Source organism: Macrobrachium nipponense, chromosome 35 (assembly GCF_015104395.2).
Source record: "Macrobrachium nipponense isolate FS-2020 chromosome 35, ASM1510439v2, whole genome shotgun sequence".
Classification (NCBI taxonomy): Eukaryota; Metazoa; Arthropoda; class Malacostraca; order Decapoda; family Palaemonidae; genus Macrobrachium; species Macrobrachium nipponense.
Window position 1 is genome coordinate 59478121 of NC_061096.1, and position 13259 is coordinate 59491379.

At 35.1% G+C, this 13259-nt stretch overlaps 1 protein-coding gene across 1 annotated transcript in view; it reads left to right on the top strand.

Moving 5' to 3' along the window:
• Window positions 1-13219, top strand: part of LOC135208826 (uncharacterized) — a 21168-nt gene extending 7949 nt beyond the window's left edge. The window contains exon 2 of the mRNA XM_064241385.1: window positions 9483-13219. Within this exon, the coding sequence (XP_064097455.1) occupies window positions 9483-9742 (260 nt within the window). The 3' untranslated portion in view covers window positions 9743-13219. The remainder of the gene's footprint in view (window positions 1-9482) is intronic.
• The last annotated feature ends 40 nt before the right edge of the window (window positions 13220-13259 follow it).

Sequence of the window (13259 nt, forward strand, 5' to 3'; positions counted from 1 at the left end):
GAAGAAAAAAATGCATTGCTGATGTAGGCGGTGTGGGCACTGCGCATTATCTCATGCATTCCTCTCTCTCTCTCTCTCTCTCTCTCGTACGCAGTTTGGTACATCTTAAAAGTGACTTTTCAACTTTGGTACAGGCAACGGTTTTTCTTGAATTGTATTATCGTTCTACTCGGAAGTTATTTCCCGTGTAATATATACCTAAATTAAACCGATTAAACATGGGAGTAAATAAAATGGACAGGTCATTCCCATGTAATGTATATTATATATAAATTATGTCATATATACATACACACAAACATATATATATATATATATATATATAGTATATATATACACACAACATTAAACCTATTAACTTAGGGATGAAAAACTATATATGTATACAAGATGATTGTCTAAAAAAATAAATAACGGCCAACTTATCAATTTATGTCCATCCTGCAGAGAGAGAGAGAGAGAGGGTTTATACGAATGTTTACTTGTTTACAAAAGGATAATAAAGTTCTCTATAGCTCCTTCTCATTCCCGAGTGCCCCAGTTCAATCAATACGCAGTCCAAAGCAGCCAGGGCACCGTCTTATGCCCACAGTTCGATCAAGACTATAGGAAATCCTCACGCTGTCAAACCCAGTTCATATCTATTGATAGTGCCATTTAATTTCTATTAGTAATATGATTTCAAAATTGTGTTGGCTTCTTTAAGAGAAAAATCGATAAATGCCTTTTTAACGTCGGCTATTTTGATTACAGAGGAATTATTTTTCTCTTTAATTTCTGTTTTGGGATGAAAAAAAAATAGTTATACATTTCAGAGCCACGGGAAATTAACTTTTTATATACAATGTAAGCTATAGTTTTACTTTTGTAATTATAGCATTATTGCTTTCAAGTAATTAAGAGACGAGTTCTGTTTGCTGCGTTAATTCTCACGTTTATGTTTAGTGTTGATAAGAAATATACATTTGTCATAGTCAACTTTAATTTCTTTCATTTTGTTCTGTTCTCTGTTTTTTCACAGTTCATTCAATTTTTCATACATGATTTGTCAACGATTTTCTAGCTTTTGCTATTATTGAATTTTTACGGTTTTCATCTTGCTCCTATAAGCACATCCCTTGTATATATTTTTTTCTGGTAATTAAACTAAGATTTCTGTATTCACTTTTACGTTTTTACTCTACTACTACTGTAGGTTTCATGATTTTTATCGTATGCTGATTGTTTATTGTATCGATTTTATTTTTTTACTGGGGAAATTTTTAGTACGGCAAAATATTCACATAATTTATTCTAGTTAATTAAACTTTTTACATCAATAAAAATGACAATAAATCTTTCTGCGGTTATGAGCTGTGGTGCACAAACATTTACGATTTCTCAAACCGAATTTTGCTGTTGTCAAGACTGGCAGGAAATAGTTTGCACCTGTCAAGGTGAATCTCTCTCTCTTGATGTCGCCTTCGTCAATCTCAAAAATCACTAAAACATCCGTTTCTATAGCATGACTCATTTGTACCCGGACCTGGCGTTCCCTGTTCACTTTGGGGGGGGGGGGAGAAGGGTTATAACCACGTATCTATATTAATAATCTAAATTCAAGCTTCCACTAGACGCTAGACAACAAGGCACAAGAGGTGACTCATTATACCAAGTACCATGACACAATCACAACATCCGACCTGTAGCTACGTACGTATGTATGGGTCGTTGTTAGAGAACTTTCCCGCGCGACGTAACTGCGATGTTTGTCGTATTAATCATCGTAGAAGTCAAGTAGATCGGCTCGTTCCTGAGTTACGAACATACGTTGCTCACGATTGCGTTTTCGTAATATTTGAGAAATTTTAGAAACCAAAAATATATAATTCACTTCGTAATATAAATCTGCTCAGATTCACGATCGTGTTTTCGTAGTTTTTGAGAAATTTTAGATACCAAAATATATAATTTACTTCGTAATATAAATGTTCCCAGATTCAAGATCGTGTTTTTGTAATTTTTGAGAAATTTTAGAACCCTATATATATATATATATATATATATATATATATATATATATATATGTGTGTGTGTGTGTAATTAAATTCTTATTATATAAATTTTCATAGATGTCACAATCATGTTTTCGTAATTTTTCAGAATTTTTCAGGAGCCAAAATACACAATTTAGTTTAATGTTAATAATTTTCCCAGGGTTGAAATTGTGGGGTGCGTAATTTGTATACCTATAGTAATATGCTTCCAAGTTATAGCGTTATATTTATACTGTTACATCTGCAAATAATTTTAACAATTAATTGACTAGAACAGACAAACATATTGTAGATATTTTCATGAAATACTAATATAAGTTACGAGTTCGAGAAAGAAACCAAGAACAAGAACTCGACTCTTCCGAAAGAAAGAAAAAAAAAAGGTTCCCATTATACTTTGGTCAAGAAAGAACATTTGTGAACTACTACCCGAGCAATTTCCGGTCTCTCTCTCTTTCTCTTTCTCGCTCCCACCCTGTCTCTTCTGTCTCGTGCCCCTCCTCCTACCGTCTTATAAGATAACCACAGACGGATATGTGTAGGTGAGTAAGAGGGAGAAGTTCCCGCCAAAAACTGGTATCGGTCTATCACCCACCGACTCTCCGAATCCCTCGTGCAGAGAGGGAGGGTCCATGTGTAGTTTCTTCAGCTTTTCTTCCGTAAATCTGAGGCTGTAATATACGTCTTAAATGTTTTTCATGAAGTTGGCGATGATGTATATGAATGATATTGTCATGCATATACCAGTTGCACCGTTACGAATTATATTACAGTCCAATCGGCATGTTTGAAAATAATTCTGGTATTAAGTAATGACATTATGTGAGCATAACCACAATTCCACCCCCACTCTCTCTCTCTCTCTCTCTCTCTCTCTCTCTCTCTCTCTCTCTCTCTCTCTCTCTCTCTCTGAAGTTGGAAACCAGGATAACTAATCTTCCTTGGCTGAAGGTAGGATCAAACTTAAATTGGTGTCAAGACTGATTTTCCTCCTCGAGGTAAAAATTATTTCATAATCTTCTCTCAACTGCTCTGCCGGGAGCCGGGAAAAATGCCATTTCCGCGCGCATGATTATTTCGAAATGCATATCGTTATTTGAAATAAACTTGATATTGTAGTCGACGGGCTAAAATAACCGGTTTCCTGTTTTAGGTGAAATATGTTAAGTACAACCGCGGAAAGATGGAAAGAAATTACTCAGAGTTTGAAATTCGTTCTCGTACCCAGACGGGGAAATGCTTAAAATTCGTTATAAGCCCGAGCTATCATCATCACGACTACCAGCAGCTAGCCTAGTGATGACGTCATCGGTAAGGTTCACATAAAAAAAAAGGAAGAAAAAATTCACTTGTAGGGTTTGTATACTATAGTAACCGTTTACTTCTGGCGCGATGTGGCAACTCTTCCCGTCTGGCTCCGCCTACTCACGTCCATTCTATAGCCTCCAGCGGCGCCCACCTGCAACATCGTCTCCACATAGCCCCTCTAAACACCCCCCCCCCTACCCCCTTTCCTAAAAGACCCCTGAAGACGTCCCCCCTACCCCATTCCCCCCTTCATCTACCCCTATCTACAGATCTTGATACTTTTTCCTCATAAAATATTAATTTACTATAGGACTGTTGCTAACTTTGAGAGTTAGGTTGTCTTTTTTTTTAATGTTTTATTTGTGGCCTGTTACCTAATAAGAACAGCAACTTATACTACAGTTGCGTTCACATAAATCACTGCGCTGCCATCCTTGATTAGTGGGTCCTATTAGATTATTGATAATTTTAAATGGTAACCGTCGCTGGTATTAATTTCGCATATAATTCATGGCGATTGGGATGCTAGTGGCAGGGAATAAATAATTACAAATAAGCTGTCAGGAATCTCTTGAGGGCATGTCCCTAACCTTTGATGCCCTAAGCTGCAACCCTGGTTGCTCTTTTGGTCTGGTCCACAATCCCCCATTTTCCTAGTGTCCTACTCTGTGCCCTGTCGTTTCCTACGTCTATACATTTTTTTCAGCTTTTCATATTTACAGTTTATTGCATCTCAGTTACTTTTAAGTAAGTTTCGTTCTAGTGTTTTGAGATGGTTTAGTCGTGTGGGAAGAATGGGAAACGATGGATAGGTTTGTAAATTAGTAAAATTTGAAGGTGTTAGTAGAAAGGAGAGATAAAAATTGCCTACAAAGTTCTGGACGGACTAGCTCAAGTGAGCGCTGACTGAATGGTGCAGCGCTAATCTCACAAACGTGATATGTGGATCGCTCTAGCTAGGCCAGCCACTAGTCTCTACCCGATCACGAAGGCGTGTGGCTCGCAACCTCATTACAATAGTAGACTGGAAACCAGGCCTTCCAGGAAGGACTAGGCATAACATACGTTATCAGATATAGAGTTCCAGTGTTTGCATTCGGGCCATTTATCCGCGGCGTTCCCTCGTATTCAACCACTGGCTCCTCCCTCCACTTGTTCTCGTCTGGAGTCTGTGTTGTTACACCTGTGTAGTCTAACGTTTGAAGAGACGCCAGCCACCCTTTCTCTCTCTCTCTCTCTCTCTCTCTCTCTCTCTCTCTCTCTCTCTCTGTATGAAAAATTAAACGAAACTTCCTATATTCTCCGCTCTTGAATTCAAGAAAACTTGAGACTTACATATTAAAATATAAATATTAATTTTTTATTTCCTTTGCCGTGCCTTAAAGATTTTTGTTTTTGGAGGGCGGGAATTAATAATTTTCTGAATAGAGAACCCATACCAACATTAGGCGAATGCTAGATATAGCACTCATTATTAGATACTAAATATAGCACTCATTATTAGATTATAAATATAGCACTTATTATTAGATTATAAATGTAGCGCTCATTATGAGCTGCTAAATATAGCACTTACTAATACCTTCTAAATATAGCATTCATTATCAGCTGGTAATTATAGCACTTCTTATTAACAGCTAAATCTAGCAATGAGTAACTGGATAGCGACTCTGTGGCGTTGCACGAGTCCGTTTGTGTGTGTGTGTGTGTGTTTTTTTTTTTTTTTTTTTTTTTTTTTTTTTTTTTTTTTTCCTCGTCCTTGAAAGCCGAGTGAGTGTTATGATGTAGGTTGTGCGATGGTGACCTCTGACCCCGAGACATCTTCCCACAATTTACAGGATCAGGACAGGTGCTCAGTTCCTTGGTAGTTGGTTCCCATTCCGCGCCGCCGCCGCCTCTCTCTCTCTCTTTCTCTCTCTTTCTCTCTCTCTCTTCCTTGTTTCTCTTTGCTGTTGCTTTTATTCTGTCTAGCGAATTTACTTTATTTTATTTTTTTTAAAGAAAGCATCGAGGCTTCCCGAGTAGTGTGTGTTTTACTTAGCAACGTGCGTTTAGTTATTATTTTATTATTATTATTATTATTATTATTATTATTATTATTATTATTCTAGACTGAGAATCTGAATTATTTGAACTGACTAAACTGGAAAAAGTATTATTATTATTATTATTATTATTATTATTATTATTATATTATTATTATTGTGTTATATCCGATTTTGAAAGGTATGGAACATTGTGAATTATCTGAACAAACGAAACTGGAAAAAGTAAAATTATTATTATTATTATTATTATTATTATTATTATTATTATGTTATATCCCATTTTGAAATGTACGGAACATTGTGAATTATCTAAACTAACGAAACTGCTAAAAGAATTATTTATTATTTAGTTATTTATTAGTTATTTATTATTATTATTATTATTATTGTTATTGTTACATCTCATCCTGATAAGTGCTGAGAACTGTGAATGACTTGAACTGACGAAACTGAAGAATGTTCTTCATAACGTTTTCAATGTTATATAAGTTCAAATGTTTATCCTTTGTTCAAGTTGATTCCGAGTGGTTATGGCAATCGTGAATTATGTGAACTTACAAAACTGGGGTCAGAATTTCTCTATTCGTTTTCAGTGCTGAAATATACAAAAAAACGGGTCACAATTTCTCGATTCGATTCAGTGCTGAAATATACAAAAATTTGGGTCAGCGAAATTTTCTCGATTCGTTTTCAGTGCTGAAATATACAAAAATATGGGTCAGAATTTCTCTATGCGTTTTCAGAGCTGAAATATACAAATTTGGGTCAGAATTTCTCTATTCGTTTTCAGTGCTGAAATATACGTTCAAATATCCATCCTTTGTTCCGACTTGCCATTTCACTGCTTGTGAGAAAGTCAAATATTCCTTCGAGCAATCACTGGCAACGAAGGCGCATTTTGAAATGGCTTTATAATCCCGTGTTTCATGACTTGTACAAAAACTATAACCAGTCATCTGGCAACAATTCTAGGTTGTCAGAGAGGGAGATGAAGTCTGGAGAAATACTTTTTCTTGTCAAAGAAAATACTTTTTTTCTCTCTTTCGTCAAAGAAGCTTCAGTCTGTCCATTGCAGTTAAGGATACATAAGTAATATTCACAAACCATTTATGAAATAATTCACAAACTTCAGCGTCAAAATTCTTAGTCAGCTCTCTCTCTCTCTCTCTCTCTCTCTCTCTCTCTCTCTCTCTCTCTCTCTCTCTCTCTCAGACACACGCACACACCACTGTTAGAGGAAAACAATCGAATTTCTCCTAATCTTCAGCCGAACAAAGGAAAAAGAGTAATAACTGAAAGTTTACTTTATTTGTTTACCTTCCATCACTACCAGGTAACTATATTTGAACTCTGAAAGGAATACGTTTTTTTTTTTTTTTTTTTTTTTAATTCATATGTAACTTTGGAAATCCTTCTTTGAAGGAATTACGAAAAACTTGCTATTCATATACAGTATCAATATAATAAAGTTACACCTGTGTAGTCTAACGTTTGAGGAGAAGCCAGCCTCTCTCTCTCTCTCTCTCTCTCTCTCTCTCTCTCTCTCTCTCTCTCTCTCTCTCTCCTTTCAGTCTATTGTACCTAAGAACGATGTGGAAAAGATATCCTTAAGTATTCAAATGAGTACCCGAGAGATGTAGATGCCTTGTAGCTAATTTAAATTGACAGAAATATCCCTCGAGGCATAATATCTACTTATGAATTTCATTCCTGTTTGTTTGTAGGGTGTTTTTACGTTGCACGGAACCAATGGTTATTCAGCAACGGGACCAACGGCTTTACGTGACTTCCGAACCACGTCGAGAGTGAAGTTCACGACTGCAAAGTTGCAACAGACCAAGTTGTGTTAGAATAACTACGTTGTGTCTCGTCAGTAACATATATAATAATACGTTTCCCAGGTTGCCTTAGCATTATTTTCAATGGGAAATAAAATCTACGTAAGCAAGTTTGATATTTGTCTAGTAATACCGTATAGTCGTTCTGGGCTGTGATGATTATATTCATAACTCCTTCAAAATTCTACCAAACGCTTGGGAGTTTGTGACTGCTACAAAATTGTAGCCTGTAATGAATCATATGACATACAAAGGACTTACACGAGGTGATTCAGAAATTTCAAAATACATAATAATTTTCCCTTTTTTTTTCATATAAGCGTGCTATTTCCACTTATAATCTTAACAAGCAACAGCCCGTAGCTGCTGATATATGTACACTAGTGAATGCCTGTGTGGTTTCTAATACTCATACGGATGTATATAATGGATAAATTTGATTTCAAAGTTCTGTAACGTGGAGGGCGCTTACACAAAATTTTGCCCTGTATATCAGTTTACAGTTTGATAAGTGTTTGCAAATCTTAAAAGACGGTTTCTCTCTCTCTCTCTCTTCTCTCCTCTCTCTCTCTCTCTCTCTCTCTCTCTCAATTTACAAAATGTAATTTTTGCAAATAATTAAGAACAGCAGCTTCTCCTGCCATTAGCTTAACATTGTGGAACGTGTTTCTACTCTCTCTCCTCTCTCTCTCTCTCTCTCCTCTCTCTCTCTCTCTCTCTCTCTCTCTCTCTCCGCCTGCAGCGTCGGTTTATCTGGCGAGAACGTGATGCCCCTCGGTAATGGTCTGTGGTAGGGGCATGTCTGGGGCGCTGGTGTAGGGGACACCTGTAATTGAAGGAGCCCAGAGGTGAGAGAAGGTAGGAGGAGGAGGAGAAGAGTTAGGGATGTTGGTTAGGAGGTTCGGGAGATAAAGAGGGAAGAAAAGAGGTAGGTCGTACAGATCAAATAGCCCCGAGACTTTTTTTTATGTATGATTTTCTTTCTCTTAAACACACAATATATATATATATATATATATTATATATATATATATATAATAGTATTATTTTTTTTCTAACAGAAATAACTTTTATGATGTTATATTTTACAATGATGGTCCTGATTATATATATATATAATATATATATATATATATATATATATATATATATATATATTATATATATATAATCAGGACCATCATTGTCCTGATTATATATATAATCAGGACCATCATTGTAAATATAACATCATAAAAGTTATTTATGTCAGAAAAAAATAATGCCATGATGAGAATGGAATGATTTCATGGTCCTAAGTTTCAGAATAAAACAATCCTTTAAAAAAAAAATGTAAAAACTTCCGGTCAGAATCTCTTGGGCTGTTTCTCCAACTTTATTCTTGAGATATTAAACGGCGATAGTTGATTTTTAGATAAGAAACAGCATAGTATATTAAAAACCTACAGATTGCTGTATTCATCAGGAAACGCAAGAGAGCCGTCGATATGAACGTGACGGGGAAATTGTTATCGTCTCCGTAACTCGTCGGGAAATGATGTCAATGCAAACTTGACTTCAAAGATGATTTTTATTCGCGTTGAGCAGAACTGAATTTTGGCGTATAAAGCGTATATATTGCATGTTTGTAGCCTTCTTTTATGCCTTCCTGGGAAGGAGCTGTTATGGTTGTATATTTTATTTTATTTTTTCAATGTTTACTTTTTGCTATTTTACTGAAATACTTTTTTTTTATGTTGAAGGCACATGAATTACATGTATAAATAAATAAAAAAAATGGGAAAATTAAGCTTTTTTAATTTTCAAAATTTTATCTCTGAATTTTAAAAGTATTATTTCATTATTAATGTTATCATTTCTTCGGCATGAAATACTTTTTTTATGGTGAGAAAACTGTATCACATCTATAAATAAATTAAAAAGGGAAAATAAAGATGTCTTTTACTTTTCAAAATTTTATCTCGGAATTTCAAACGTATTAGTTCATTATTAATGTTGTCGTTAAGTCAGCTTTACTATTTACCAGAAAACGTCCCCGGAAATATTGTATTTAACTGTCATCTTTATTAAAAATCGTTTTTACTTCTCAAAATTACCTTTCTCTTGGAATTTTAAACAATTGTTATGAAATCAGCTTAATTATTTACCAGAAAACATCCTCGGAAATATTGTATCTTAACTGTCATCTTTATTAAAAATCGCACCAGTAGAAAGTCAACCTTTTTATTGATTCCTTTGTGTTTCTATTTCAGCTTACGGACGCCAGAGGAAGAGACTCCACTCCACTTCCAAGACCGAGGAAGGAATCGAGATCGAAGTCACCACCCCCAGGAAGAAGAGGTTGGCCACAGTGTCGCCTTCCAAGTTGAAAGAGTCCCTCGCCTCTCTCTCCTCTTCATCCATACTCCCAATGGACGTCTTCGGGTCAGCCGAAGGTGATGAAGGAGACGCAGCAGGCCTCAAGCTACGGGAATGGAATGAAGCCAGTGCAAGAATAGAGAAGAACAAATGAGCTGCTGATAAAAAGGAATTTTGATTTTTCTTTAATTTAAATCTTAATTTCGCTCGAGTGAAGAAGAGCTATTTTGATATTTTATGTTTGGATTTCCCATCGATATTTTCAACTTTATAAGCATCGAATGCGCTTCCATTTTTATTTTTTTTCTTAAATTATTATTTCCTAGATGCTATAGTGCAACACCGATCAGCGTGCTAGTAGAAGCTACCAGTGACTTTCTCTAGAAAAGTGCTTAGAAGTGTGCCGCTTAAGTTACCGTTCACGTGTCTCGTGAGCGCTACCCCGCCCCCCCCAACGAAGAACGGAAGCTTACAAAAGTGCTTTCTCTATAGATAAGAGGTACTTCAAGGGGGGTATAGATTACACGCCCCTTCTGTTTTCGATACCAGCTTTATTATTATATTATTATTTGTCCCGGTTATTTTTGCATTCTCACATTCTCACCCTCAGCTTCAAACTCAAAACCAAAATAAAAAGTAAGATATGATACGAGATTGTTCAAGCTGCTTACATTGCAAAAACTAAGGTGCCTGTGCATTGATTTGATTTAAATATTTAATGTTAGTTCCTTACCGTGCCTTTTTGTTCTTCTGTCCTGAAGTTTGACGCCTAAACAGTAAGATTAATCATTTATTTCCATTACATTACAATGTTAACACATCCTTTTTTTGTTCACATCTGCAGCTGTTTACGCGTCTTAACTGGGTAACAATTTTATTAAGATATTAATCTACCTTTTTTCACCGCGCTATATAGGAATCTATGTACTAAACGTTACGGCAAGTAACGTTTTTTTAAGTATTTCAGCTATTATGGTCTCAGGCTTAGATAGAGAAAAACGAAAATTCAGATTCGAGAGGACTTTTGTTTCATCAGTGTCTGCTTATATTATATATATAATTGTTTTTGTTTTCAAAGGTTCCACTTGTCCTCAGACTGAGTGACGTGTGGACGAGGCCTGTCTTGTGAAAGGCATTTGCTTTCATACATTTATTTGTATTTCTGTATTATATAGTCAATGCATAGATGCAAGAATAAGGTGTGATACACGTACAACTGTATGTTATGTATATAATACACAGATGAAACAGTGTTGTGTATGTGAATACAAATCTATGTATATGTTTATATATGTAGATATATATATATATATATATATATATCTATATATGATTATATATATATATATATATATACATTGCCTATTATGTGTTGCTACACATACACATACATACACATGTCCTGTTAGGACGATCAAATCCCTCCAAACGCCTTTTCGTATTCAACGAAGTCCTTCGTTGCACTATCCTTAGGGTCAACCGAAGTCCTTCGTTGCACTAGCCTTAGGGTCAAAGGATTTTTCTAAAAGTCGTAAGAATTATCAGGCAATAGATATTTATAGAATAATTTTAATATATTTGAATTATATCTAATTCTTTTTACTCATTCGTAGGTAAAGGATATGTAAGATAGATTTTAAAAAAACAAAAGAGGGAAAATACAGTAAGATTCATTTAGCTATTTAAATGTTTTTATGTTTTTTTTCACGATTTTGAATTTTCGAATTCATTTCATTCATTATACAACACTGGCTCATATATTATCATTTTATATTTCGCGCAGTTTTGCATCGCGGTGAAAACGTTAACTTTTATAGCACGATTTTATTCTGTTCATTTATTTAATTTTCCCCTGAAAGAAACTTACCGCATTTTCCCTCGTAAATGATTCTTCGTAATCGGACACAACTGCAATCGAGTTGCCATTTATTGTATATATATATATTAAATACGTGTCTTTCAGCTGCTCCTCTTGGTTCAAAGATGGTTTGACAAACGACGAAAACATTTCCCTGTTCTCAGCACGTGAACTGTTTGTCTATCGATAGATATCACAAATAGTTTCACGTGAACTATTTTTGTAGATTAATAGCTCAAACAGACTTATTTTTCGACGAGAATTCGTTGGTATTTCGTGTGATTTATCTAAAACGAAGCATCACGTGTGTGATTTTACGTCAATTTTGTCGGTAATACTCTTGGGAGAAATGATTTAATAGATTTACAAGGAAATGGTCGAGGCAAATTATTATTTATAGCCTCGTAATTCCACCTGATGAATACACAGTTATTTGTGCAATGCGGCCAACGAGGAGCGCACATTCATTCATAGGCTAGTCATTATTTATTATATAATTTAATACTATAGCTTAATGATATTTTGTTACATTTACTGTACATAAAAATTCCTGTTGCCTTTCTATTAGCATTCAGATGATTCATATTTTCTTTTTGCGTTTTGCATAAAAATTCCTGTTGTCTGCTGTAATATTTGGTCATGTTAAAAATATTTTTTTCAATGTAATATCTGTCAACATGGAATTTTTCTGTACCGTTCATTTTTACAGCGAAAGGAAGTACTTTTTTTTTTCTTCCTTTCCGAGTACATGCATTGATCTCAATATTGTACAACAGGTCCCTAGACAGACAATCCATTTCTGGTACTGTAACTTGCATTTATCTAGTTTTAAGGTCATCCAGACAGAAGCCACTGGAAATTCTTGCTAAAAGAAACCTGACCCGCGACTGGGAATGGGAAAGAAGTGTAGATATTTTTTTTTTCTTTTACAGTGAAATAAAACAAAAATGCATAAAAAGTTCGGTAATTTTTAGCATTGAGGAACCAAAGCTGCAAGCTTTCTTATTTTATTTTATTTTATTTAGGAACCGTTCAGAACTAGTCTTCGAAGTTTATTTCTGTAACCATCATGGAATTCCATTCGCTTCTGTCGCACGTAGCTGGGGGAGATCGGTGACCAACATCTGCCGAAGGCATTTGAAATAAAATAAGATGAAATAAAATCGAATGCCTTAGCAGCAGCTGCTGTGCATTGATCGCTTCCAGATAAGTGCTCGTAGTCTTTCATTAAGAAACAGTTATATTGTATTTTTTTATTGGCATATCAAAAAAGAAGCTGGGTGAGGCATCCTCAAAAGACTTTTCTGCCCGTAAGTGAAAGGGATTTAGCAAAGCTCGTGTTTATCACAAGTTCGTGGCTACAATTCATCAGCCATTATATATATATATATATATATATATATATATATATATATATATATATATATATATATATATATATACTCCACACATAATCCCTTTATAATTATCCCGTTGCAACATCCTAGTCGATTTGCGCATGTGTCGCACGAATGCAAGACATCTATCATCATCATCATTATTCCCGGGTATCTGTTCTCTTTCCTTCTTGTGCGAACCAAGAAGGAAGAAGAAAGGTAAATAATGCTACGACGACCTTTCCCTGTGAGTCGTAGGTTGTTGGGCCGACCTCAGCTTCTGTTTAGTATTATCATAAAGATTGTATATTTTATTGGAGGAAAATGGCCAAGATGCTACACGAAATGTATATTTTTCTTCTGATATGTGCAGTAAATATAATTATTTGCTATGAAACGGTTTGTGTTATTTCTGTCCTGTTGTGATTTGATGATTT